At 45.5% G+C, this 27,969-nt stretch overlaps 1 protein-coding gene across 2 annotated transcripts; it reads left to right on the top strand.

Moving 5' to 3' along the window:
• MAP3K14 (mitogen-activated protein kinase kinase kinase 14) lies at positions 1-26,668 on the top strand. Of its 2 annotated transcripts, XM_080565492.1 has the most exons (17): positions 1-137; positions 871-1,005; positions 6,716-6,988; positions 7,552-7,621; positions 9,508-9,718; positions 9,840-10,448; positions 11,465-11,602; positions 14,031-14,160; positions 14,877-15,008; positions 15,416-15,520; positions 16,290-16,453; positions 16,832-16,982; positions 17,657-18,007; positions 19,583-19,689; positions 21,066-21,210; positions 21,785-21,885; positions 23,360-26,668. In XM_080565492.1, the coding sequence occupies exons 3-17, from the start codon at positions 6,736-6,738 to the stop codon at positions 23,522-23,524; spliced, it is 2,832 nt and encodes a 943-aa protein (XP_080421618.1). In that variant the 5' UTR covers positions 1-137; positions 871-1,005; positions 6,716-6,735; the 3' UTR covers positions 23,525-26,668. The 2 variants fall into 2 exon arrangements, with proteins under 2 accessions (XP_080421618.1, XP_080421619.1); XM_080565493.1 differs by lacking the exon at positions 871-1,005 and having other exon boundaries at positions 24-137.
• Positions 26,669-27,969: the final 1,301 nt, after the last annotated feature.

Here is a 27,969-nt window from a genome sequence, read left to right as displayed (position 1 = left end):
GGCGCCGTCACGCGGGCGAGGGGAGCGCCGATTGGTTGGCGCCGCGAGGGGGGTGGAGCCGCAGGCCGGCCGCGCCTGTCAGTGTGCGGGAGCCGCCGACGGGGACGGAGAAGCTGTGTCGGGCCCCGCGCTCCGCGGTAGGTGCCGGGGGAGGGAGCGGGGCGGCGCTGGGCGCTGCTCGGGTCGAGCCGATGGCGGGGGCAGCAACCCTGGGAGCAGCCCCGGCGGAGCGGGGGGCACCGAGCCCGGAGCCCCGAGCCCGGAGCCCCCCAGTGCCCCCCGCTCTGCAGGGGCTGCTCCCGGTTCGGCAAAATAGAGCCCGGTCCCCTAAACCCCAGGGCTGAATAAAAATGGAATTACCCGCCCCTTGGCCCTTTTTTGGGGCTGGAGGTTCTGGTGCTGCTCTGGTGATTAATTAGTCGCCGCTGTGGTTGAGCTCGGTGCTTCCTGTCTGCCTGGTGGGGACGTGCGGGGGGCAGCACCCAGCAGCCCCCGAATTTCTTTTACGAGGTGTTTGTTCTCGCTCCTTTACGGGCAATATCTTGCGCCTTCTGGGCCGTGACAGTAGGGATAAGAGCAACCGGGCCGGACTTTGAAATGCGTGTCTGTAGCGCGCCGCTTTATTGCCTTTTAACCACGTTAAAATCTGTTATTGGCACTGCCACCAGATTCCTTTGGAATGAGTCATTTGCTATTAACTATTAAATTTTAACTGTTATGAGAGGCCGAATCTTCGCACAGCATGCTGCAAAGAAGGGATATAACAAGGGAGCTTGTGGCAAACAAAAAACCTGAAGGATTTGCAGGGCCTGACCCGGAGTCGCCAGGGTTAGCGAGCTCTGCCACCGTTTGTCCCGAATCTTGTTTCAGCGCTAACAGCGAGAAGGCAGAGCTGAGCCCTTGCTGTGGCAGTGATGTGGTCCCTAATTATCCCTCTGGCTGCTAACGGGAAGGAGCCAAGCGTGACCGTGCCGTCCCTGTAACTCGCCTCCTGCAGCTTTTGAGGTCAGTGGCAAGCGCCAGGCAAACCTGGGAGAGCGGCAGGCTCCGAGGAGAAGGGACGTCGGTTTGCAGGGGGTCTGGAGGTGCTGGGGAAGAGGGAGTGTGAGGGGACCACGCCGTCAGGAGGGTGTGTGGGCGACCAGACGGAGGGCTCGGCACGTGGGACTTGGAGCTGAAGGAAGCCGGGCTTTGCTCGTCACGCCCAAGCAGCATCAGAGCACAAGGCACTGAAGAGGACAGAGCACGTCTTGTCGGAAAGGTGCTTCTTGTGTGCTGTAGTTACAAAGGAAGTTTATCTCGTGGAATTTTGCTCAGGATGGGCAATTAGAAATTGCTCTGGTCGGTTCCTATTTCTACTTTATCGTATGATGATAATTAAATTCACAGGACTGATCGTGAATTAGGATTACATAGAAATGCTTCTATGCTAAATTTGACAAAGCTTTGGGTTTTGTTTTTTTTGCTTAACATTTCATCAATAGTGCTTCCTTATAGCCTTATATGACATTTTTATAAATGTGCATTGAAAACTTCAAGCCACAAAGCAATTCATTGTAATAACTAGTAAAAACCTGGACCTGCTGACTCGGGCAGAATTGATTTTAATGTGCCTCTGTGGTTAGTGCTGGAGGTTGTCCATCTAGGTGCTTCCTATACCTTCTTGCCGTAATGTAGGAAATAGCTTCACTCCACAAGCGGGTCTTCAAAACCAGGCTGTTGTTAAGCAGTGTCCTGAGTTTGTTCGGATGCTTTCTGTAAGACTTGTTTGCAAAGCAGCTTGGAAAAATTGGGCACTTGGAATGAATGAGGATGCAGTGATGTTTATAAACTCTGGGTAAATGGTGTTATTCTTATCTTTGTTCAAGAGCATGAAAAGAATTGTTAAGGGGTGAGCTGTTCTCGAGGAAATGAAGATAGATGTGTTTGGATACTTTTAGAAATTCTGCTGATGGTTAAACCCAGTCAAATATTTTTCCTGCAGACTTTGGAACCAAACTGTTGCAATATACTACTGTCTGGCAACTAAAAAGAAGTCGAGGCTCATTATCGGGCTGTTTACAGTAAGCAATATAAATGGCTGAAATGGGATTTTGAAATATTTACTATCCAACCACTTTAAAGAATATGTTGACATATTTATTATCATTTGTAACACAACCTAAACATAACGCTGATAGTGAAATCCTTCAGACCGAGAGTTCTGCGGTGGTTTGGCTTTACCTGGTGGCCTTCAGGTGCAGGTGTATGCAGCAGCACCTGGCAGCACGTAGGACACCGAGAGGAACCAGGCAGGTTGTCTGGAAGCCCGCTGGACAGGCGAGAAGATAACACTGTGTAGAGCAAGAGGAGGGGAAGGCTGTGAGCATCCTGGAATAGTAACTGCTGCTCTGACTCACCAAGTTTAATCAGCCAGCCGCTCTATTTATTTTTACTTTGGAACTCTTAAATACTTGAAGCAAGTCTTTTCCTCTTAAACATATTACCTTACAGTGGCATTAAGTGTGTTTTAAGATAGGGGCGTGTGTTGAGTTCTACAACTTTTTTCTTTTAGTCCCTTCTGAGACAAATCGAAACCTCTCCCTTGCTGACAGCACTGAGCTTGTTTAAATAACAACCCCAGGCCCATGCTACAATAATATGCCTTAAACTGACACAGCCAAAAACGGAACTGTCTTAATTTCAGTTCCATCTGAAACGTGGCAGGCAAGGAAGCTCATCTGCAGCATCCGAGAAGAGACAGACAGCAGCGAGGAGGCAAGAACGAATGGAAGTGGTACCTGGGGTGCAAGAGCGTTGTACACATTTCTACTCCTCGGGTCCCAAACCAGACCTTCAGTGTGATTCATTTTACTAACAAGTGTCATCTTTTCTTCTTTTTTCCCCAGTGAAAAGTGTTTTTTGGTAAGGCTTGATGTCTTTGCCTGATGATTTTGTAGGTAATACTCCAGACGGATTCTTTTGGTTGCGGACTTGGCTCGCTCTTGACTAACCATAGCTCTGCCAGCAGGTGTTGGGACTTGCAGGTCCCCGTGTGGTGCGTGTATTTTCATTTCGGTTGACATTCCCTGCTCTAGTGATATGTGAATTCCTTGTTCTTCCTTGCTGTTGCTTTGTGGTAGTGGTCAGCAATGCAGCATGGTTTAAAATGCTAGTTGTGTTGTTTCAATAAGCCAATAGCAACTGCAAAAGTGAGGATTAGCCCAAGTTAATATATTGTTCATCAAACTCTTCTCAGTAAGGAAGTGGGAAACCTCACTGAGACAACTTGATTTTTTTTTTAAACTAAATGTCAATGTGAAACTGCTGCTGAATGTTCACACTCAGACTAGGAGAAGAAATCTACGTACTTAGAAGCTGACCTATGAGGTCTTATGCATATTTTAAAGCTCTTTCCCAATTTCTTTTTAAAACTATGGGCTGCTCAACAAAATGTTAACCAAAATTCTCCAAAAAGCTGTTGGCAAGGAAGATATGACCGATGCAGACCAAGCAGGATTGCATATTATGGTGTGCTGCAGAGTGCTTTAGTGCTGAAGAGGTATTTGTGTTGTTTTTTTTTTCACCTGTGAGTCTTTCTATGTAGGGTGTAACTTCATGAAACACAGAAATGTGCTTTTAAGGTCCCTGCTACAAACAGCTTCCAGCAGAGGGGCCAGTGTTGAGATGGAGGAGCCGAAGAGGGCGAACGGGGACTTGTTTATGGACGGGCAGGGGAGGCAGGAGACTGTAAGGAGCAGAAAATGTATGGTTCACTTGTGCATTAATAATGCTGAGTGTCTCCTTCGTTCTGACTCCGTACAGGCCTCAGGTGGCCTTAGCCAGGACACCGGTTTCTCACAGGCAGTGCTGGAGGGAGGAGTTGCCACTGCCATCGGGCCGGTGCCTCCACAACACAACTGATACCGTGTTTGGCTTTCATTCTGTAAAAACGCACTTTCTTTTTTACAGCAGTGAGAACTGACATTAGTTAACGAGACGCGAGCTTAAATCTTAGTGAAGTTAAGGAGCGAGGGGCCTTTCGCACGGCTAGCAAAAGCCCTTTGTGGGCTGGGGGCGTAGTATTTGCGTTTATCTGCCGTATCGTTACCTGACTTCTCCTTTCTTTTCTCCTTGAAAATAACGAGCCCGTACACACGTCTGCAGAAGGAAGGAAGTTGGGGATATTGAAAACAAAAGTCACAGTTGAGTCTAAGTGACTTGGATGAGTGAGACGAGGCCTTGAAAACCAGAGAGGCAATTCTGGGGCACGAGGCAGCGGCGACCCTCCAGCTCAGCGGCGAGCCTCCCGGTGCTGCACGTCTGTAGCCCGTACAGGAAACCGTGCTCGTCCTGGGTGGTGGCGAGTTCACAGGCAGCCGAAACCACAGCTCCAGCGTGCCTCTTGTTGGGCAAATCCCGTTCTTAGTGGTCTTGCCGAGGAACCTCGGTACCCACTCACTGCGTTGAAGGCTCCTGCCTGGAGCTGCACCGAGCAGAGCTACACCTGCGGGCCTGGGCGCGAGGACCGAGTGCCCGTGTCCAAATTATTGGGGCTTACCTCTGTGGATTGCACAGCGATGGGTCTCGCCTGTTCAGTTCTGAATACGTAGCTTTGAGAGAAGTTATGCTTCAATAATTATTTAAAAGTTCTGGTTTGGTTTTAATCACAACTTCTGCCAAGTGTGCTGTGCAGTGCGTACCATCAGAACAGCGGGGTTTTTGGCCCTTACGAAGTCCTGCAAACTGTGTGGCAATGGTTAAACCGGGCTGGGCGTGCAGCTTCTGTGCCTACACAGCCTTGCAGACCTGAGTCACACGTTAAACTGTCTGAGCACCGGCTGTTGCTTACACTAGCTACCTCTTATTTTTTTTAGTCCTCGGGTGAGCTATGTACTTTGTTGACTTTAATCTCAGTGAAGTTTCCTTGTTATTCTTTTCCATTTCAGAGAGTGGCAAGGGCTTGCAATTTTGTTTCTCTCCTCCCTCTGTTGTCTTTTAACTAAGCTGAGGAGTGATTTGGAGGATTACACGTTTTCAGAGATGGGGATGGGTTTGCACTGCGATCTTTGAAGGTCCTTGAAGGTGAGGGGAGGGCAAGGAGGGACAGAGTTAATGCAAATCAGGAGAGAGTGAGTGTAAAAATAGCTCTGAACTTGTCAGTTTGCTCACTGGTGGCTTGGGTTAGTCATCTGGCAGGCTGGCTTTCTGCTGCTCCAAGGGATTATTTTACAGCACTGAGATTTGACATAATTTCTGTAGAGAAGAGGGAGAGGGATGGGTGTAATGAGTGGGATACTGTCATCAGCACTTCTTTTGCACAGCAGCTGTTCTCTGTTTAGCCGCTGAATGTGGTCATTGTTGACTTTCCTTGTATACCTGCCAGGTTGTTAGGTGACTCATTTACAAATCACACCAAGGTTTGTGCCCTTGGCTCCCAGGCCGGTCCCTTCCCCTTCCCTCGGTGGCCCCATAGGCACTGAGCTCCCGCTGGTGCCGCGTTTGTCACCGTCCAGTGACGAAGAGCCTGCCTGGGTGAATGTCTTGTTGCCCCAGGCAGCTGTTTTGGGGGGAAAAAGGGGAAAGAAAAAAAATGACCAGAAACCCCCTGGTGCAGATTTAAACTGACGAGCCTCAAAGACATGCTCCTGTAATAGTTCTGTGATCTTGGTTTTGTTGGCCTTTGTTCAGAAGTCCCTGCTTCTCCTCTCATATTGGGTTTGTGGTAGTTAACACCTGTTAAGGCTTCTGAATTTCCATGGGTTGTTTAATGATGGAAATAGTCATTTTAAGATTTTACACTTGAACTGTGGGAGAACAGAAGAAGGAAGCAACCTGGGTGGTTAAGGGGTGATCGAGCATGCTCTGGTTTCTGGGTTAAAAGAAAGCTGCTATGGCTTAGCTTTTCCAGAATCCAGCTTGGGGGTAGCGGGGGCAAAACCAAAGCCGTGTTCGTGCTCCCTGCCCAGCTCCTGCCGTGCTGCTCAGCTGTGGAGCTGCTCCCTGCCAGCATCTTCTCCAGCACCGACTCACGTTGATCCGACAGGCTGCAAGAGCCTTTCTTTTCTCAGACTCGTTTGTGGTTGACCAAGGATTTCAGAAGTTATTGGCAATTAAGGGGAAGGAAGGCGGAGAGGGAGGAGTTGTGTATGGGCAGGCTCGTTGCCTAACCTTTTTTCATTGGAAGGAAAAATGGGAAATGGATTCCAGGGCAACTGAGTACAAGGAGGAAAGCAATTAGCAGGATTTTATGACCGTTTTGTGTGCTGCTAGGGCTTATTGTAATTTCTCCTAGTGTACTCTCGGAGAAAATCTCCCGTGTCTTCGCTTCTTTTTTGTTTTGCTTTGTTGTTGTTTTTATGTATATTCTTCCTGTTTAGTGATACTCTTAGGTTCCCTCTACTATATGGTTTCATTGTTTGCATTTAAGCTGAGGGAATATACCAAAAAATAAACTTCCCTTTGAAGCTTGTATAGCCTCACGTTTTTAGTACTGAAAATAACACTGACTCTTCAGATCTTCAGTGGTACGAGTCAGGGATGGAGAGCTGGCAGTCCTGGGTTCATTTTCGGTTCTGTGCTCAGAGGTTGGACAGGACCTTGGTTTGCTCTGCATTGTGTGTTAATCTGATACCTGCAGCAGGCTCCTGTTTCTCTTGAACATGAAGCTGCTTCTGCCTGTGAAGTTAATAATTTTGACAAGTGTTTTGCTTTGTTTCTTTTTGTTCTCAACCAGTGACTCTCTGAACCTGTGAAATGGCAGTGATGGGAATTACGTGCCAAGGAGCTCCTGATTCAACTGTCAAGCATAAGAAGGAGCTCACAGCTACAAAGGGGCTGAACAAGACAGTGAGTGAAAAGCAAAGTAGTGTTTGCAAAGTAGAAGATACGAAGAAGGGCATCTTTCATAGTCAGTGGAAAATCCTGAATGATGTAATCACCAAAGGAACAGCAAAAGAAGAAACAGAAGGAGGCTGTGCATCAATTTCTATTATTGCCCAAGCAGAATGTAAGTAGCAGGGAGGTTTGCTGTTCATTGAGAAAAAGGAATGTGTAATGCGGTGTGAGATTTCACTCGCTTTGCACTCCTGGAGAGTTGAGCTGAAATCTATTTGTAATCCCATATGGGGTGGAGTTGATGACACATCCCAGTCTCTATTTAGGAAGCTCATGAAATCTCTTAATAATGTAGCAGCATCCACTGAATAAAGCAGAAAGAACAGCATGTGGCCGTTGCACCTAGCTTTGTTGACTAGAAATCTATGTCCTTCATTTGTTCTTGGCTGACTTCTGAAGGGTGTTCTTTAAAAAAAAACAATAATAATAATAATAGTGATAAAGGCTTTTGGGTGGGAAGTAGCTGGGGGATCAGGAGATCACAATGCTGGGGAGCTATATCATTCCAGGGGAGAAGGAATGTACTGCAGGCAACGTGGCATGCCTGTGTGATGATTTGTCTGGATCACCATTTGGTTTATCAAGTTGGGAAAGGTGTTTCTTAGTTCGGTAGTTACCAGGAGAGGGCTTGCATGATACTGAAGATGTGTGATGATCCTGTTTTTTTTCACACAGGTGAAAACAGTCAGGAATTCAGCCCCACTTTATCAGAGAGATCTTTTATTGCTCATAGTAAACGTTACAGGTGAGAGATCTCTTAACGTGAACACCCACCTTCACTGTTGTGTGTGTTACCTTGTCCAAATCACACTGGCTCTGTGTGCTTTCATTTATGTTTCTAAAAGAGACCCTATCTGGATTGGCTTTAGTGTCTGAGGCTTGGGAGGAGCATGTCTTTCCTGAATTGTCTTCCTCAAAGCCTTTCTTTATATATTTGAAGAAAATATAAGTTTAAGCACAAACTACTCAAAAAGCCTTGCAGTGTCTCATTGTCAATGCCAGCTGGTTTACTGGCCTTTGTAGTTTTCTGCCACTTTATCTGGGTCCTCAAATTTGTTTTGAAATCATGGAGTGTTTTTTGAGGTTCATGGGCTTGAAGTAGAAGGATCCAAGGGACAGTTTTGGTCTTTTTTAACTGAACAGCACTGATGCTTTTGAAACTTCGTTACACCATCCTCTTTGAAAAGTTGTGGGAAGATTAGACTACTGCTGGGAGTTTTCATAAGAAAAAGGAACTGCTGCTTTTCTGGGGAGGATAAACAAAAGAGGATGAGAGAAGAACTTTTGCTTAGTAACAGCATCAGCAACGGAGTTTTGAAGAGAAGCTGAAACAGATAAAGGGGGAGTAACCGTTGCAAGAGAAAAATGGAGGTCTCTGGGACTTGCTTTTCTGAAGTCATCTGGGCATGAGCTGCTTTTCCTTCAGTATGTGCCTATTAGAGCACAAGCTGTAGCTTTATTAAGCCCCAGCACTCTCTGAAGTGGGTAACTGGGATATAGAATTAGGTTCTGCCTGATTTCTGGAAGTTTTCAGACACTGAATCTGACCTTGTGGGTTATATGGTTTGACACTGCACACCGACTTTGACATCGTCCCACGAACCATCTGAAAAAATGCAGTGTGAACCATTTCTTAGGGGGTTTATGTGGAATGCATGTCAGGAGTATGTTCAGGTTCAAGGCAATGTGGTAATATCAGCACCCAGACCTCAGCTTATGGGATCTGTTAGCACTCAGTGGTGCACTGAGACAGCAGAAAAAGATGGAGAGGGCAATGATGGCTGTGAGCTGCATCGCTGTTCAATAAAGGCAAATGAATATACCACATGGATTAAAAGAACAATAATAACTTCTTCATTTGGAGATCAAATATCCTGTTTTCTCTTGCAATTCAATTTAAAAAAAAATCCAACTACCATGATTGCTATTGAATAACTGGGCAAACTTTCCTTCTGAGAACTGCATCTATTTGTATAAGCCCTCAGCTGTTATTCTGGCCAGTGCTGTTTTATACACACACACACACACACACACACATATATATGCATTGCTAGAAATGTTATTGTAGTATTACAGTAATTGAGCTTTATGTGCTAGTTTTTTAGCTTTTTGGAGCTGTTCCATTTTAGTGCACTTCGTCACCCTTTCTCTCTGCTGCAAAACCTATTTTTCTTTCAAATAGAGAAGATATTTATATTATGAGCACTTTTGTTCATTTTAACAAATTTTTAAATATATTACATTTATACTTAATCTCTGTGTTCACTATAAATCATACACATAAACTGTCTCAAAGCAACCTGGAGACATTCGGTGCTTTTCGCTGTCTACTTTGCCCCCTAGTCTTGCTGTTTCTTGCAGAATTTGCAAAATCTGGGAACCTTAATGCTTTGCTTCCCTGCCCACACCCTGTATTTCTTCCTTGCAACGCCAGATATACTACTGTGCCTTGATTCTGAAGTGACAATTGCTACATATTAGAAGGCAAGAAGCTATGTTACAGTTCTCTATTTACATCTCAGAAGGCAGAATTGCTAATTCTCGTTCTTGTTCCATCGGTCGTAATTGTTAACTGAGGGTGTGCTTTCACCATCAGATCTAAGAGACTTCATGCATTTTGGTTTCCAATAGCCGCTCAGACAGTCTTGATCAAATCCCCAACAATGTGGCCCATGCAACGGAGGGGAAAATGGCACCTACCTGTTGGAGAGGGAGGCATCGTGGTAAAACAAGAAAGAAACGTCACAAGAAACGATCCAAGCTGAAAATACAGACAGTGGCTGCTGGCAGGCGAGGTCCCAGAACTCCAGAACAAGAGAGCTGCACCCCAATTCCAGTCCAGGTGAGAATCCTTAGACCTTCCTCTTGTAGGGGTGGGACCCCTGCAAGCTCCTAACAATTCTTCTTTGAATTTTGGGAGCTGTAATGAGTTTCCTCCTCAGCTGTTCTGGTTTATTTTCTAGGAGGATGAAACACACCAAAGTACTCTCCTCAGAAACAATTTTTGGTTGTCAGAACTTAACAAGGATTTGATTTATGATCCGCTGCCATTTGAGAAACCGGAGAAAGTTCTGTCCACAGGCAAACTCCATTTACCAAAGAGCCAATACAAAACAGAACTGCACAAGCTGATAAGCCCTGTTCAGTGCCTTAATCACGTGTGGAAACTGCACTATCAGAGGGACAGTGTTCCACAGCCTGAAACTCTCCATCCCTTTCCATACAACATAATGCCCCCTCATTTCCCACATCTGGACAGTCCTCTCCATCACATGAAACTGAATGCTCTGAAGACATATTTCCATGGCGATCTCAACTATCAAGACGGTGAGCATCGCTTATCTGGGCTAAACTTGGAATATAGTTTCCCCAACTGCGTCAACCAGTCCATGAAAAACAGTTCGGACAAGATTTCTGTGGAAGAATACTTGGTAGACGCCTTGAAGGGGAGCGTGAGTCTCGGTGAACCACAAAATTTAGCCAGCCTAGCCAAGACGTGGAGAGGAGGCGGTCTGGACCTGAAGGAACAATTTCAAAAAGCAGATGAAAACGAAGGCGTGCTACTTACCGAGGTGATCTTCTGATCCTACACACTAGTGTTGTGGTAGGCAGAGTTTCTCTTGGGCTTCAGAAGAGAGAGAACCTATATCCATGTGTTGGCTTCTGTAACATGACCGCGTTTTCTGAGTGGGTATTGATACGATTGAACACTGTCAGTTAGAGGTAGATGCGACGTTGTTATTTGAAGGACATAAAGCCCTGTCTTATATTGGTGGCTCTGATTTGTTCACTCATTCACAAAATATGCATGCTTATTTATGAGAAGTATTTCTGTGCATAGTTAGTCTTCAAAAATGTCTTCTCTGTTTGTCTGTGAAAGAATCCAGTCCACTGAGGTGAACAGACAACAATATTTTATTGGCTGTAGTTCACCTAGATTGTGACACAAACAGAAAAAGGTACCTGGGACCTACAGATCGCAAAAAGCTTGTCTCCTGCCTGTGGTGGTAAACCAGTAAGTTACCCACTGTCCCTTGCCAAACGCAGGACATGGGCACTGCAAATGCACGGAAATCTTACAGTCATGATTCATCTCTTCCTAGTTCAGCTCTTGGCCAACTCCTTAAACTCCTCTTAGAGGACTCTTCGCTGGAATCAGTGATGACCCTATCGGTACAGTCAGTGAGTTCAGGGTGTTACTTACCTGCCTGAATATGTTTACATTGAGATGTAGAGCACAGTCTCAGTCAACTGAGTATAAAAAAGGTGTAGCTCACACGTAGATGCCTAAATTTAGTCAGATGAATCTTGTTTTGTTTGTAGAATTTATCTTCATCTTCACAGTCTTGCAGGTGAAGGGAATAGTTTGGAGCTCCAAAGCTATCCAAACACGGGTGGTCTTTCTTTATGACAAAAGCGAATAGTCATTTAGGTGAAATAGGGCATACACAAAAATCTGTCAGGTCCTCCCATATTGTGTCATCTCAAGCCAGTGACAGAAGTAATTTTGTTCATGGATTTTTAAAGAGTTATGGTATTATGTGTTTCCTTGCTTGCTTCATCTTGTTTTCTGATTTTTATCCCCTAGAAACTAAAGCCAGTGGATTACGAGTACCGAGAAGAAGTTCATTGGACCAAGTGTCATGGTTCCTTGGGCATTGGCTCTTTTGGAGAAGTATACAAAATAGAGGACAAACAGACAGGATTTCAGTGTGCTGCCAAAAAGGTAATCTGTGTGTGAGAAAGGGGGGGTTGTCTGATATAAGGAGGCACAGGAGGTGTGTACTGGATGTTAGGAAGAGTTTCTTCATGGAAGGGATGGTTAGGCATTGAACAGGCTGCCCAGGGAAGGGGTGGAGTTGCTGTCCCTGGAGGTATTTAAGAAACGTGTGGATGTAGTGCTTAGGGATGTGGTCTGGCAGTGGACTTGATAATATTACATGGCTTGTATTGTTGGAGAATTGTACCTGATGATATAAAGGGCCTTTTTCAACCTAAGTGATTTCATAATTCTGTAAAGAGCAAGTGTCTTCTCATTCCACAGACTGTACAGTCACAGTGCAGTGCTGCTGTGGTTATGTCCAAGGGAAAGCTTCAAGGTGGTGGCATGGAGAGAAGCAGCAGACAGAGGTGTGCACAGTAGGGCAAGCTTGGCAGTAAGAAATAGGCTCATTTGGCTTCAAAGAGTGTTAAAGGTATCTTGGTTTTCACACTGAGACAGGCCAAAAGAGTAGAGATTTCAGGAAGATCTTAAGTGTGTTCTTAGTGTCTTAACGTCTGCAGAGGGAAAAAAACAGCTCCGAGTTGTATGCTTGTCTAACTATTCCCATCTTAAAACACACCCAGTATAAATGGAGACATGGCAGGTGTTTCTTTGTTGGCAATGGAGTAAAATAGGTAAAAGATCAGACAGTTGATAGGTACTCAAAAAGGAGAGAGCTTTCTCCTGTTCAGTGAGTGTCATACACAATACTGGCACGTTGTAAGGAGGTGATTCTGTTACAGGTGCAGCAAGGATATGTGTTTTTCCAGGAGTTGGCATAATAATCTATTGTACACTAAGTCATACGTCACTGTCGTATGATGCGTGATGTGTGTGTAACTCGAATGAGGGTATTGATTTGTAGGCGGCCACGGGGTGCCTCAGAGGTGAAGGCAGAGTTATAATGGAAGTAGCTGATGAGATCGCAAACTACTTAACTTGAACTTAACACTTGAACAGTTTTATCACCTCTGTAGAACTGTTTCTCACATTACTCCAATAGAAAACTTCGAAAAGTGTGTGGGAAGTGTTTGTCTTGAGTACGAAAATGTTATGTGAGAAAAGAATTGGAACTTGTATCTTTCAGTTTTAAAATGTTCACTTTTTTTGTTTACACTGGTGTCAACTTGATGTATGGCCTGGTGGAAATACGGAAGTGGCAAGACTAAGCCAGCTTGTCCAGGTTTTTAACCATTTCACTTTTCAGGTGGATAGAAACAAACGTATTTAAAGCAAGTAGAAAATTATTTCTTATTCTTCATCCTTATGCTTTACATGTGGAATTTTGTGGTACCATGACCAGCTTGTTTTCTGACAGTACGTAACCACTGAGTTTTATTATCCATTGTGCAATTACACTGTCTCAAGAGAAACAGCTGTTAGTAGTGGGGTCTATTTTCAGGAAGGAGAGGTGGTAGTGCTGAAAAGAAATACATGAGGGTAGGAGATTCTTAAGTCTTTCTAAATGGCAATTACTTTTCTAATTCCTAGAGGATTTCAAAGGATACTTCTGTAGATAAGAAGTGTCTTCTCAGGCCAAACTCTTAACCAGTGAGTTCTAACGTGCAAGCTGAACATTGAACTATGGTGTATTTCATTTCACATAAGTAATTGTCTGGAATTACTGCTGTTTGCCCTTGTAGAAGGGGACTACCTGACCTTCTTTCACCATACTGGGTGTTGCAAGCACCTGCTCTCCCAATTGCTGAGATTAAAGCAAACTGGCTATAGCTGGATTGCTGACAGTGAAGAAACATGATACATCCTTTTCCCACCAGAATCGTAATGACTCATGTTTTCCTTCTGGTCTTTAGCAAATTCTTGGTTTATTTTATTTGGCCAAACTCAGTGAATAATTTTTTTTTATTTAACCGTTTTTCTGTGCAGGGTGAATACCACGTAAAAAGGTGATAGTGTAGATCACTGCTTCAGGCATATTTTGTATTCTCTCGTATTTTGCAGGAGTTGGGTCTGCCAAGTACTGCAGCATCCTTAGATTTTTTTTTCTTCTTTCAGATCTCATGAAAACAGAATGCTTAAGTTGTCAGTATTATCTTCTTAATTGAGACGAAAATTACCTTCCTCCTGAAGATTGCATGTAATCTGTAACCAAAAGCCAGAGGAATTGCAAGCTGGCATCTTTTTTTTTTTTTAATTTTTGACAAATCTTCACTTTACTTGGGCACTGAGGATTTAGGGACTCCCTTTGTCCTTGTTCGGAGTTGATCTGTGTGTTGCCACTTACTGCTGTACCCACCGATTTCTGATACCAAAAGCTATCTGTGAGTTTCTGCTGCTAGGCAGTGCAGGGCTCTCTGACGCAGGCACTGGGGAGGGACAAGTCTGTCAGGACGTGTCACAAAATTTGTTTGGTGCTTCTTTGTCACTCCAGGTACAAGTTGAACACTTCCGTGCAGAGGAGTTGACGACGTGTGCTGCGATAACCAGTCCTAAAGTTGTCCCCTTGTATGGAGCTGTGAAGGAAGGACCTTGGGTGACCATCTTCATGAAGCTGATGGAGGGTGAGAAAGGAACAGCCACAGTGGGAGCATTGCTGTAGCTGTCAAATGCAGTGGACATTGATCTCCTCTTCCTCCTGCCCCAGTTTTAAATTCTGTTAATTCTCCGGTGTATCCAAGTGTTCCTAGCATTAACTCCAGAGTGGGTTGGGATAGGTTTGTGTTACCCCTGCTGGTGTGTAGCAATGGTCTTTTTTGGGGGGAGTCATTTCTAGTCCAGCCCCTCTTCCATTCAAGATGCCTATCTCTCAAACACGAGCTGTAAATTCTCACTGAACCACATAGTTGGTACTGTTTTTTGCTTTCATTTTTATTTGCATGCCACCATGTAAAACACGTTGGACTAGAACAGGAGATGCTCTAAAAGCAGACCTAGATGGTTCCCTGTTGCCCAAGGCTCCTTTTTCCAGCCAGGCCCATGGAAAAGACAGCCTGTGAAGGACGGCTGGTGATCAGGAGCACCTAGAAGTGGCTGATCACAGAGTAGTTGATTTTAACACAAAGCACTAATGTTAAACTGATGCTAAGCAAAAGGGTTCGTGAAAGAGGCTGGTATCCACAGGCAGTAAGACCTTTGGGTATGAACAAAAGGAATAAACCCATGTGTGCAAGATAAGGGCTGTCAGGCCTGGCGGTTTTCATTTCTCCATCAGAAACAAGGAACGTTGATGATGCTGAGAAGAACTTAACAGATATGGACTCTCTGGATTCCTTTCTAGGTGGCTCACTAGGTCAGCTAATTAAGCAGAGTGGCTGCCTGCCAGAGGACAGAGCCCTCAGTTATTTGGGCCAAGCATTAGAAGGATTGGAGTATCTTCATGCTCAAAACATTCTCCATGGAGATGTAAAAGGTAGGATGCTATTTAAGGTATCTTGTTCTTCCCTTTTTCTTACAAGGAGCAAAGGGCTTGGAGATTGAGTTACTGTGAGTGTCTAAAGTTTATTTACTACATTTTCAGCTCTGCATTTGAGATTGGAGCTTAACTTAGTTCTAAACAGCTGGGCATATCATATTTGTCACCTCTTTCTGTTGTCCAGTTGGTCTGACAGGCTGTTTGCCCAGGCCGCTCCATCAGGGGGATAGAGGATAACTGGGATAATTATAGTTGTGTACGTGCTTGAGCCAGTGACACTCCATAGGAATAATAGACCTTGGTTTGGGCTCAAAAAAGTAGCTCTGTGGGCTTTAGGCTTTTTTTCTCCTCTGAGTGGCCATGATACAAAGGGAACTGACCAGTTAAAAACCTCTCATTGGCAGCGGAAAATGTGCTTTTGTCTGACGATGGAAGCAGAGCTCTTCTGTGTGATTTTGGTCACTCTGCTCACCTTCATCCAGATGGCTTGGGAAAGTGCTTGGTCACAGGTAAGGTTTTTCTGGTGTGATTCTAAAGAATTGCCCTGCTGACTCATTCTTTCTTTTTGAACATTCATGTTTGGCTAATCTGCAGGCAACTGTATTTTCCAGACTTAACATTTATTGACTCTACTGTGAAGTGTGTCACTGACAGCTAAAAGGAACTTAGGTTTGGAATTTGGTCCTTGTCTGCCAGTCTAAAAGATTGTTGTATATATGTTGTTGTTGAATTTAGTCATTATCTTCCAGTCTAGAAGGTTGTTGTGTTTATGTTGTTGTTAGTATTACGTTTTTATTGAAAATTAAGTCAACCTATCACATTCAGTGTTTTGTCCCTGCCAGACATCACATCCAAACTTACATGACGAGTCAGAGTTAGATTTTTTAACTTCATTAAACAGCTGGGAAAGAATCCTGACCTCCACCAAAGGAAAAAATCATTGCTGACTTCTGGCAGTGAAACTTTACTGTGCTTCTTAATGCATCTGTTGGAAGAGATGGATATATTTTCTAATGCTGAGTTCACCAATGGCATTTGCCTCCCAAATATGCTAGGAAGGGAAGTTTAATACATACATCTGCATATAAGGGGTGAGACTGATGGGGGCATGGAGCTCTTGAACAGCTGACAGGAGTGTGTGATGCTGCTTTTTGGGTGAAGCTGACTTGTTTCTCACTTTAACTGGAAAGACAAGGAGGCTGCCTTAGGCTTCCCAGCAGTTGCACTGGAACAATCGTCTAGTTTACGCGCAGTGAATTTTCATTTAAATGGTTTTAGGGAACTATGTGCCTGGCACAGAAACTCACATGGCTCCAGAGGTGGTCATGGGAAAACGCTGCGACTCCAAAGTGGATGTCTGGAGCAGTTGCTGTATGATGCTGCACATGCTTAATGGGTGTCACCCTTGGACCCAATATTACAATCATCCTCTCTGTCTGAAGGTAAGTAACTCAAAATATGTCAAGTAAAAGGTACTTAAGCCTGCAAAATCCCATTGTACTTAACTAAACAGCAGTCATTTCAGGAAGTCTCTCTGAGAGACAGTTCTAAGATGATGCCAACCTTGCTATGGCAGATAATAATTTCTTACTCCATTTAGACTGTTGCATATTATACATTCTAGGGCTCTTTCTTTCCTATTCTGCTCATGACTTGGGTGTGACTTTTGAGCCATTCAACTGTGAAAAAATAATATACTGCTCAGGCCTCTCATGTAATGGTAACTTCAGTTGGAAGCTCTCTGAGGATGGGAAGAACCTTTCTGAAATCAAATGAAGCCTCTCTGGTCGAGCCTCTTTCACTTCCTGTTTGTTTCACAGATAGCTAAAGAGCCACCTCCTCTGAGGGAAATTCCACCTTCCTGCAACCCTCTCACTGCTGAAATTATTAAAATGGGTCTGGAGAAAGAGCCTGTTCAGCGAGCATCTGCGTCTGAACTGAAAACCAAGACCAGTGTTGCACTTGAAGAAGGTAGAAATGTCCCATATCTAAAGCTTCTTTCACATGCTTGTGAAAGTGACCAGTAGTGTTAGAGTGGTCCTGGAGGAACATATCAGTATGTTTTACCAATGTATTCTGGTAAAACATGATTCAGTGTATCACTTGCACATGCTTCAGCATTGATGTACATTTGGGGGTTGATAGCTTTTGCCCACATCCCTTTCTTTGAAATTACCCTGAAGTGACTTCTTTGTATTTCTCACCCAAATAAATTATAGCTTCCTGTGTGCTGTCACATGCTCCTTCTTCCTTCTCTACTTGAAGCAGATGATGTTGTGCTTTACATGGGCTTGTTAAGGTGTGTGCTGTGGCTTGGCTCATGCTCAGCTGATGTATCAAATGCATCTAGTGAGCTGAAGCCTGATATGCAGCAAAAGTGAAAGCAGAGGTTTATTGCATCCTCAGCTGCAACTTATACTTGTGATCCGGTCTTCCCTCTAAGACTATCCGTGATTTATTTCAACTTAATCCTCCTGAAAAGCTCTGTGATACAGGAAGAACTTGTGGAGATGATCTGGCTCTGTTTTCTGAAGAAGCTAAATTTCACATTTCACAGCAAGATACAGTTCTGAAACTTGTATTGTGAAGGAAAACCTTTACCTCTTTTCTCTGTATGACAATGTTTGTGTTCTCTGTTTTTGTAGTGGGAGGTGTGACAAGCCCCTGGAAAGGCGAATACAGAGAGCCTAGACATTTGTCTCTGAACAAAGAAAACAATCCACAGACATCCCTGTCCCCCACAGTGAGCCCAGTTTCTGAGACTCGTTCTGACCCCAAATTGGCAGACAAAGTTTCTTGTGCAAGCCCAGTCCTACCACCACCACCTCTGGAACAAACAGAGGAGGTTGGGGGAACCCCTTGGAACGTGTGCAAGGAGTTATCTGGGATCTGGGATCCACCACCGCTCTCCTCGACTCCTCTCCCCCTGAAGAGTTGCAGCCATGTGGAGAAAGCAACAACCATTTCAGAACAAGAGCTTCAGCAGCTGGAAATAGGTAAGTAATGAGCTATGTAGGGAATTCAGCTTTTTGCTTAAGAACATGATAAAAAATACAGCTGCTTTATTTTGGCCTTTTGGCAGTTATTTTCTTTCTTTGGGAATGTCATTTTGTTCATAGTGCATCTCTTGTTATACAAATGGTTTGGCCTTCCTTGAAATTATCAAAACTAGTAGTTCTTAAGCAACTAAACGTGCCACGAAGGTAGTGGTCAGGATTTCCTTCCACTGTCTGACCAGTGTAGTGAACTTCTGTGGGAGGTGTGGGAACCTCTCAAAAAGCAGCCAGTTTTCAGATGTGTGCTTATGTGCACTGTACAAACAGTGTCTGCAATTCTAACTTCAGATGAAGGTTTGAATACTTCAAAACTAATTCTTTTAATAAAGGGATAAGCCTTTTAAATGGGAGACTTCAAACAAAGCAGTGTAGTTGAAGTCAGTTTATTGCGTTGGAAAAGCTATACCCACCAGCCAACAATCCAGAATCTGAAAACAAGAGAGAAGTTCAGAGTGAAAAATCAGTGAAGTAATAGTCCAGTTCCATTACCTCAACCTTTCAATTCTTTATCCCATGTTTTCTTGTCTTCATAAATGAATTGAAAAGTTCAAGCTAGGAAAAAAGTGTCTTGAAATGTAACTTGTCACACAACTGAGGAATAGCATTTTAGGGGTTGCTGAGGGCTGTCTTTCTTCTCAGATGGCTTTGGACCTCCATCATCCTTGTCAGGTCTGGATATCGTCAACGCAAGTTAGTGCAAGAGCAGAGTACCTAAGATTGTCCCTTTCCTAGGTATGATGCAGATGGTCTCGAGTGAAGACTGACAGGTGGCACAGTAGGCAAGAACTGGGAGCTCCTGGGTGCGAGCCCTTTCTGACTTTTTGCATGTCACTGCACAATTCCTCTGTCCTTTCTGGCTCAGTTTCCCTATTTTCCCAGTGGTAGCAATACCCTCTGCTTACCAGAGGAATTATGTGTCAGGTAGTTTATGGACACCAGTGTCAATGGTCATTATCTAACACCAAAGATGCTTAGAGTATTAATTGTAATAACTGGGACTGGAGCAGGAACTCATGAAAGGAATAACTTTAAATAACTTTGGTGATGGTGAAAGGCCTGGAGGGGAAGACGTACGAGGAACGGCTGAGGTCACTGGGCCTGTTCAGCCTGGAGAAGAGGAGGCTGAGGGGAGACCTCATCACAGTCTACAACTTCCTCGTAAGGGGGTGTCGAGAGGCAGGAGACCTTTTCTCCATTAACACCAGTGACAGGACCCGCGGGAACGGGGTTAAGCTGAGGCAGGGGAAATTTAGGCTCGACATCAGGAGGGGGTTCTTCACAGAGAGGGTGGTTGCACACTGGAACAGGCTCCCCAGGGAAGTGGTCACTGCACCGAGCCTGTCTGAATTTAAGAAGAGATTGGACTGTGCACTTAGTCACATGGTCTGAACTTTTGGGTAGACCTGTGTGGTATCAAGAGTTGGACTTGATGATCCTTAAGGGTCCCTTCCAACTCAGGATATTCTATGATTCTATGATTCTAAATGTTTTCCTTCCCTTTCTTTCTGCTTGCAGAACTGTTTTTGAACAGCCTTTCACAGCCTTACTCGCTGGAAGAGCAAGAACAAATGCTTTCATGTCTCAGCATCGACAGCCCGTTTGTGTCAGATGCCAGTGAGAAGGTGAATATACGTGGATGCTAGCTGTGTTACTGGGGGCGTGGAGGGGTCGCAGGGTAACCACCTCTGGAAGCTGTGACCAGTGAACATCTGGAGCTTTTCACATTTCTTGTTGCTTTTGACATCTATTTTTCTGCAGCATACTGGAGGAATGAACCTTTGTTCTTGGGCAACGGGGTATTTAGGATTTTAGTTGTTTTTTAGTTTGTTGTCCTACAACGACCCCTTTCTTCCAGTTGCTCTTCTGGGCTGTGTTCTCACAGTAAGCACCAAGTGTGTGGATCTGGAAAACCTCAGTGGCCTTGACCCTGTTTATGCAGAATCAAGGAACTGAAGAAGTAGGGGTGAGCATAGGAACTGTGCAGAGTTGGACCCAGTGGCCGAGGATCTTCTTCCTGGCCACTGTTTAGGGAAGGAGCAGAAGAATGGGGCAGAACAGTAACCCTTCTGCTGGATATTCACTCCCAGCCTATGGATCTGATCTCCACGAATCTGTTTTAACCTACTGATACTAATGACCTGTATAGTCTTATATTATTTAAACACTAGGTTTAATTAATCGTTTGCTTTAACTCCGTTATTCGTAAGGTAGGGAATACCAGTTCAAACAAACAAAAACAACAACACAGAATAAGCCTTGTCGTACCAGGAAGGATGTAATTTAATTGTAAGCCTTCAATCGTTGTTTTCAGACAGGGAGTCCAAAATGGTGTAGCCTGCCATCTGCAGGAGTCATTTTTGAACGTGATCATCTTTGCTTCCTATTTCTATTCCTCTTCTCAGCATTGTAGTGCTTTCTGAGGAGAGTTGAGCACAGTTCTTCGCAGTAGTTCAGACGTTGATACAACACGGTGTGCAGCATGGGATGTGACTGCTTTTTTCTCTATTTCTTTTGTCTAGCTCATAACCCTAACAACTGATGTGAGTTTTGATGGGTACTTACCGATAAGCTGTTGTTGTCAGATTGACCTCCCATGACTCTAAGATAATATAGACTTTTCCAAGAAGCACAACAATGTAGTTGTTTATGTAGAGTTACTGTTTTTTCCTGTGCATTGTCACTTAACAACATGAGATGTATCTGATGCTTTATTCTCCTGTCAGTGTGATGAAACCCTTTTTTTCTTTTCATGCAACTCTTCAGCTGATTACTGATTTGACTACTGAGAATAACCTTCTGTGTCTGCAAACTGTTGCATTGTTATACATCCCATTTTCTAGATGGCAGGTAAATGCAGAATAAGTCAAGGCCCAATCGCACATCCCTGTGGATTTCTTTTTTTTTTTTCTTTTTCCCTTGAGGTTATTTTCATGTTTGGCATCTCGTGGAAGCTCATGTTCTTTAGGAGCCTTTGACAGACTTGTGCTTACTTCTGCAGAACTCCATGAAGGCTTCGCATAGCTTGAGGGACACTATGAGCTCAGGGATTCATTCCTGGAACAGCCAGACGGATGGACAGAGCTTCAGCTTTAACAACCTACTGAATCGCAGCCGTCACACAGACACTCCTAGCTATTTCAATGGTGAGTCCATCTTTCTGAAGTCTGGATAAATGGTTGGGTACAGCTTTCTCAGTATCTAGCGGATCTGGGGTGTGGAGTCTTTGAACTCTTCTCACCCTTCAGTTCCTGTGTCAGCAAAGACCCTCCTGAAAGCATATGGGCTGTCAAGAGGCCAAGTCTGCTCCAGTCATAGGTGGGTGGGAGTCAAGTCTATATAATCCAATAAAAGCCAAAGAAGTTCCTCAACCCACGGAGTCTGGTTCAGCTTTATGCCTCGCCTTGTGCAGCTGCCATGTGCAAGACTGTATGCCTTATAACCATAAATTTCTACAGAGTAATTTTGAGGGCATGTTGTACAAATCAATATGTCTCTTCAGCTGCTTTCTTGCTAAATCCAGCTCTGCTCTGTGAGTCATTGTTTTCTTCAGCAATCCTCTGTGCCCTGCCAAGACCTACATAAATGAAATACTTGATGACAAAAAAAAATAAAAAATGGTCTTCTGATGCCTGTGTCTTGCTAGTCAATTCTCCAATGTGGGACTGTGAAGTTGTTATGCCTACAGCAGAAGTTAATGACTTCTCTTTCACATTTCAGGAGTGAAAATCCAGGTCCAGTTGCTAAGCGGAGAAAATTTACACATCAGGGATTTCCAGAGAACAAAGGTGGGAGACATTGCCACTGGGATAAGCAGCCAGGTGAGACACAAAGCTGGGAGTTGTTTAAGTACGGCATTTTGTCTAAGCAATTTCTTCTACCATGCAGCCTCATCCTGCCTTAAAATCAGCGAACCAGAAGTCCATTCAGGGACCCTAATGATGCGTTTAGTTACATAACTTGAGTGCTGTTGTTGTAAGTGTGATACCAGAAGATATTTTCTGAACTACAAACCATTGCAAATCATCATAGGCATCACAGTACATAGAATCATAGAATGGTTTGGGTTGGAAGGGACCTTAAAGATCACCTAATTCCAACCCCTGCCATGGGCAGGGACACCTCCCACCAGCGCATGCTGCCCCCAGCCCCATCCAACCTGACCTTGAACACCTCCAGGGATGGGGCATCCACACCTTCCCTGGGCAACCTGTTCCAGTGGGTAAAGTAATTCATCCTAATATCTTATATAAATCTCCCTTCTTTTAGTTTAAAACCATTCCCCTTTGTCCTATCACTATCTGCCCATGTAAAAAGTCACTCTAAGGCTGCAGTGCAGTCTCCCTGGAGCCTTCTCTCCTCCACGCTGAACAACACCAGACCTCTCAGTATTTCTTCATATCTGAGGTGCTCCAGCCTCTGAGCATCCTTCATGGCCTCCTCTACACCCCCTCTAACAGCTCCACATCCTTGTGCTGGGGGCCCCAGACCTGGATGCAGCACTCCAAGTGGGGCCTCACAAGGGCAGAGCAGAGGGGGACAGTCCCCTCCATCACATGCTGGCAACTCTGTTGATGCAGCCCAGGATGCAGTTGGCTTGTAGTTGTTGAGCTCCATCTTAAAAAGTACCTGTGCTCCAGTTTAAAAATCCTTCTCTTTGACTAGAAAGATAACTTCTTTCCCCTCTGCCTATAGAAGAATCATTCTGACCTTTTCTTCAAGAGCAGTAGTACCAGCTAAGGGAAACAGGCTGCGTTGGGCTGTGATGCTTCCTGCTTGTTAACGTGGAGGAGATACTGGCAGACTCCAGTGAACCTCACTATGGGCCTTTTTGGCAGGCCCTGAAAGAGACTCTGAGTGTCTGTGGGACCAAGACTCATCGAAGTGTAAAATGTGGTGATCATCTCTAAACAAAGAGGTTGCAGACGTCCAGAATGTGTTTCACTGCTGTTGGTTCTCTTTGGAGTACATCATTCTTGTGGACATCACAAAGCAAAAGGTCACTAGCCCACAGAGGAACTGGCAGTGCCCAAATGCAGCCAGTTCAGAAAACACCTGCAATGGCCAACGACCTCAAGGAGGCAAGTTAGCAGCAGGGTGAATGCTACTAGTCCAGTTTCTGAGATACTTTCTAATGAGATAATTTCAGGATGTTTCTGCCAGTCACAAGCTTCTCTCCTGCAGCTTTTCTTGAGTGGGGATGTTATTTGCCAATCAGGCTGGGTTTGTTAATGGGTTCTTATGCTCTGAAAGAGGCTTGAAGTGGCATTCAGATTCATTTGTTCCGCTTCACAGGTACGGGTCCCTGCCTTCAGTCTGGTTACCAAAGAAGGCCAGCCAGTGCACTACGACATGGAGGTCCCCGACTCTGGTATTGAGCTGCAGTGCACCCTTGCCCCTGACTGCAGTGTCAGCTGGACGTGGAGAGTCAAACACGGTCAACTGGAGAACAGGCCGTGAGGCTGCTTCTGCTGTGGAGGTTTTTACCTTGTTGAAATATGGAATTGCAAAAGCTTCCAGCCACCCCTGCCATCAAGCACCACGTGCAGTTGCTGGTGTTTTGTGCTGAAGTAGGATAGCAGTTCAGCAGTTCACTGCTCTCGGGCCTCACTTCTGTTGTCTGCTCTGATCCAGTTCCAAGACATGTCCTGAAGCTTAGATGTTCCCCAGAACAGTGGGAATTACTTGTTTTGGGTGTGTGAGATTGAGCTTGAGAATGGTACAGGAAAATTCCTGCTTTTCAGAGGAATGTGATTGTGCTTTTCAGGAGCATATGGGGATTGGATGAGAGCTCCTGTTGCTCAGCCTCTGAGGTGAGGCTGGTAGTTACTGGGCTTGCTCAGAGGAGGTGGAGGTTGAGTATCTTCAGTGCAGCTGTGGTTGTTTGTGCTGAGGGGAGCTGGCTAACTTCCTTCTAGCTGGAGGAAAAACTTAATGTTTCTGTAGGCTTTGGGTAGCATCATCTCTACCTCAAGCCTTTTGCATGGGGAAAATTGACAGCAGTAACTAGCTGGGTGCTTGGTTTCACCTCCCACCCTTCCCCGCAGACACTTCCTTCTTGAATCAGAAAAGAACTTTGTTCCCAGAAAGAGCTTTGCTTGCAGCTCTCGTCTTCTGAATCTCCTCCCTGACTTAGGAGCTGGTGCTTCCCACTCTGTTGTTGCTACCAACGAAGGGAGTACGTGGTAGGGCAGGAGGAGCGTGTTCCGTGGTGGGCAGGGTTGTGCTCCTCAGCCCCGTTTCCACCGCTGCTGCTGCTGACTCGCTGCAACTTCACAGGAGCTGTCCTTGTCCGCACAGCTCCCCCTGGAGGGGGCAGGACAGCGGCTCCGTCAGCTCAGGCAAAGTCTGAATTCTCCTGCAGAACTGTTTTTTTAAAACCCACTCCCAGCTATCAGTCCTGCCATCCGCTCAGCCCCTCCGCTGGAGATCAGTGCCCCAGTGCTGCGTGGTGTTAGCTCAGCCCGTCTGCACCAGCACTTAAAGGCTGGCACCAGGCTTCGTATTCCTCCCCTCACGTCAAAACGTGTTAATGGAGCGGGACGGACAGCTGGGCCCACAGTGCCTTAATCATTGGTGAACTTTTTCTTTTGTGATTATTTTTTTGTAAAGTATACAGCAACTGTATGCATCAAGTTCAGATGGGTGGGTGTTGCTAGCCCTTCTGTAACCCAGAACAAAACCAGGGGGAGGCGTAAGGTACTTGGGTGCACTCGTTCAGGGCTGCTCAAAGTCCTTGTGTGTCTCGAAACCGATTTGCTGGTGTGCTGTGCCTCTTCCAGAGTGCTGGAACCACAGCGGCCGCAGAGCCGGGGCTGCTGACACCGAGGCTGAAGAGAGGAGCAGCTCCCAGGGAGCAAGGTCAGCCGTGCCGGACCCAGGCTGGTTCTGGGAGATGCAACGAGGCAGGAATGTCTGCAGGTTTCTCAAGTGAAGTTCACTTAAAATAGCTGGGAAAAGTTAAGCTCTGGACCTCCCATTTTGAGGACCAGTGACCTGTAATTGATACTCTTTCCCTTTGGTCTCCCAGAACATTGGCTGGTTTTGCTGCACTAGGTGTTGACATCCTTAACCAGAAAACTGAAGTTATCATGCCATAGAAGAGTGGAACTCTTGAAGAAGTTAAACCTGTCACCACTGTGCGTATAGTCTCTTATAGCACTTTTTTGTTCTAAAGCACTTAATGAATTGTCCAAAATAGGCACATAAGTATAGCTGAAATGCAGCCACATTAAGAGTCTTTTTAGTAAATGGTTAAAACATTATGCACACCTTTTCCAGGCAGGAGTGGGGAGGAATAGGGAAGTCGGCACAATTTTTGTCAGATGCCATAAGCTACTACGAGTTCTAGGCTCTGGAGCAACAGGGCTCAAAATGCCTTGCAGAGTTCCCAGGAGCTCCCAAGCAGGTGCTGAGTGCAGAAACCAAACTTCCTGCACTTGGCACCCTCCTCGGGCTTCCTCTGAGGGGGAGAGGAGAAAAATCTGTTGGCTGCTTCTAAGAAGAGTCTGTCATAATAACTGTTGGTGACGTGTCAGTGCAAAAGAATAGTCTGTTCCCTTCCTGAAGGCTGCACCTCACGGCTTTCACTGTCGTCCGCAAAGTGCTTCGATGTACAGGTGTGCGTTTTTGTACGTTGGTGTTAGACCCGAGTTCTGCCGAGCAGTAGGACAGGGTGCAGCAGTCCTCTGCTTGCAGGACCTGTGAGCTTTACACTTCATCTATAGCATTAACGCTAGTCTCGGGCCACCTGAGTGGGTGGGTGAAAGGCAGGAACCCTTGTGAAGCCAGATCGTCTCTGTTGGGTAGGTGGAGATGTTTACATTCTCCTGCGCTCTCACACCAGCATTAGCCAGTATCTCCATCCTGTTCATTTTGTCCAAAAACTTCAATCCTATTTTGCTGCCACCTCAAGCAAGAAAGTGAGGCTGCAGCCCTCCACGTAACAACCGTTTACGGGACAGCTGCTCAGAGGAGCAGGCTGGGGCGTCAGCTCTCCCTGCCGCGTGGGAAAGACGCTCCGGCTGATACCACAAACCATTGGTGCTTTTACTGTCCTGAAATGTGGTTCTGCTCTCGGAAATATCTCCAGGGTTTTAATGTTTTTGCCACCTACCAGCTTGGGATCTCAGCTCTCTCCTGCTGCTGGGACAGTTTCCTGTTAATTTGGCTGGTTGTTTTTGCTGTGACAGGCAGAAAAAGCCCAGCTTCCAGAAAGGCTGGCTGTGCAATACTGACAGGCAAAAAAGTCAGGAAAGTTTTTTTTGTTTTTTTTTTTTGTTATCCCTGTTAACATTTGTCTTAAATTGTGTGTAATAACATAATTAGGCTTTAGGACTGAATCCCAGTACAAGTTAGGGAGGACAAATAGTGAAAAACACAGATGGCTCTTGTCATATAGCACCTTCTTTAAGGTCTTTGGGAAAAAAAATCACCTTTGGCAAAGCAATACAAAGCTTTGGGATGGGCAGTACTGGCATGGGTGAAGGTGATGGAATGACTAGCTGGTATTGAATGAATGACACTTTATAAAACTGTGATTTCTTGAAATTAACATTTCAACCTGTATTTTCACAGAAAAAAAATAAAAGCTGGAAAAAAGGATTCTTTGTTTTCATGGTCAGGGGTTTGATATGTTGTACCAGAGAACACAAAGACGGTACTGAGTGTGGCGTTTTTTTAAGAGGAGCCTGGTTTGAATAAAGTTCACCCTAGTTTTTGGGGGGATGAGGGAAGAGTCCTTTGTGGGTGTGAAGAGGCAGCAGTACCTTTGACAGCTCTGAGCACAGCATTTGCTGAATGTGTTGATGCTGCTAAGTACATCGTCCCCTTTCCTCCTCCTGTTCCAGTTCCACGTCCTTGGCTCCATGCCCGAGCTCCCTGGTGGTTACAGGGCTGCCATGAGGCTTCCCAGCATGTTCTCAGCCATCTAGCTAGCTGGCATGCACGTAGCTTTGGATCGAGGCTTTCCTGTCTGAGAAAACAGGCTGATTTGCAAAAACCCTGGCTATCTGTGTCAAATGAATGTGTCCCTGCACCACACTGAAGCTTTGTCAGTGAAATGCTGCCCCCCTGATTTCCAGCTATCCCGAGTGCGTCTCCTGTGCTTTTTTGACAAGGCCCAGCTTGGACTGATCAAGGGAAAGCAGAGGGCACTGCTCCCTGGTGCTTTACGTTCCAGGCAGGGGCTTCTGCTGTACAGGGGGCTGACACGTCTTCCCCTCAAGAGTGAGAGAAGTCACTCCAGGATCCTGAGGAACTGAGGTTAAGCAGACAGTGCCAGAGGTTCGCCCACACCGTGCAGCATGGGCTTCGGCTCCCTCTTGGTGCAGAAGCTGCCTCCACTTGCACCGTGTCTTTCTGTCAATGCGGTGGACTGGAGGTGTGCTCACGGCCACGTCAGTGAGCACATGAGATCAGCTACCCGAAATGGAAAACCCAAATTCCAGCCGACGGGTGGAGAGGCTGAGTTTTGCTATCATGTACCTGTTTGTACAGTGAGCACAGAAGTCGGATCAGCTGTCCACAAAAAAAAAAAAAAAAAAAAAAGCGGGTGCATTGGTTGCATTTGGGATTTCCTAGACTTCCCTGTAAAGAGTGGGTCAGCTTTGGGAAGCAGCTCTTGTCTCTGAGGACAGCCCAACTGAGGAGCCGTGCTGTGCCCTGGTGCTGGGCCGAGCCTCGCCCAGGGCTGGCTGCAGCTCCATGCTGGGGTTGGCGGGGGCTGCGGGTGCCTTCCCGAGCATCCTGGCGACAATGCGCACGTGCTCGTGTGGGTGCCAGGGCCTGACAGCCGCCTCCTCAGGGGCACCGCAGTTAAAGATGTGGGACCGTGCCTCTGAAGAGCCGCAAGGCCTGGCTTGCCCCTCCTTTTGTCCCCTGGCACTTGCTTTCTCGTGTTTTCA

Source organism: Anser brachyrhynchus, assembly GCF_964034855.1.
Source record: "Anser brachyrhynchus genome assembly, chromosome: 22".
Classification (NCBI taxonomy): Eukaryota; Metazoa; Chordata; class Aves; order Anseriformes; family Anatidae; genus Anser; species Anser brachyrhynchus.
This window is presented reverse-complemented; position numbering and strand designations above follow the sequence as displayed.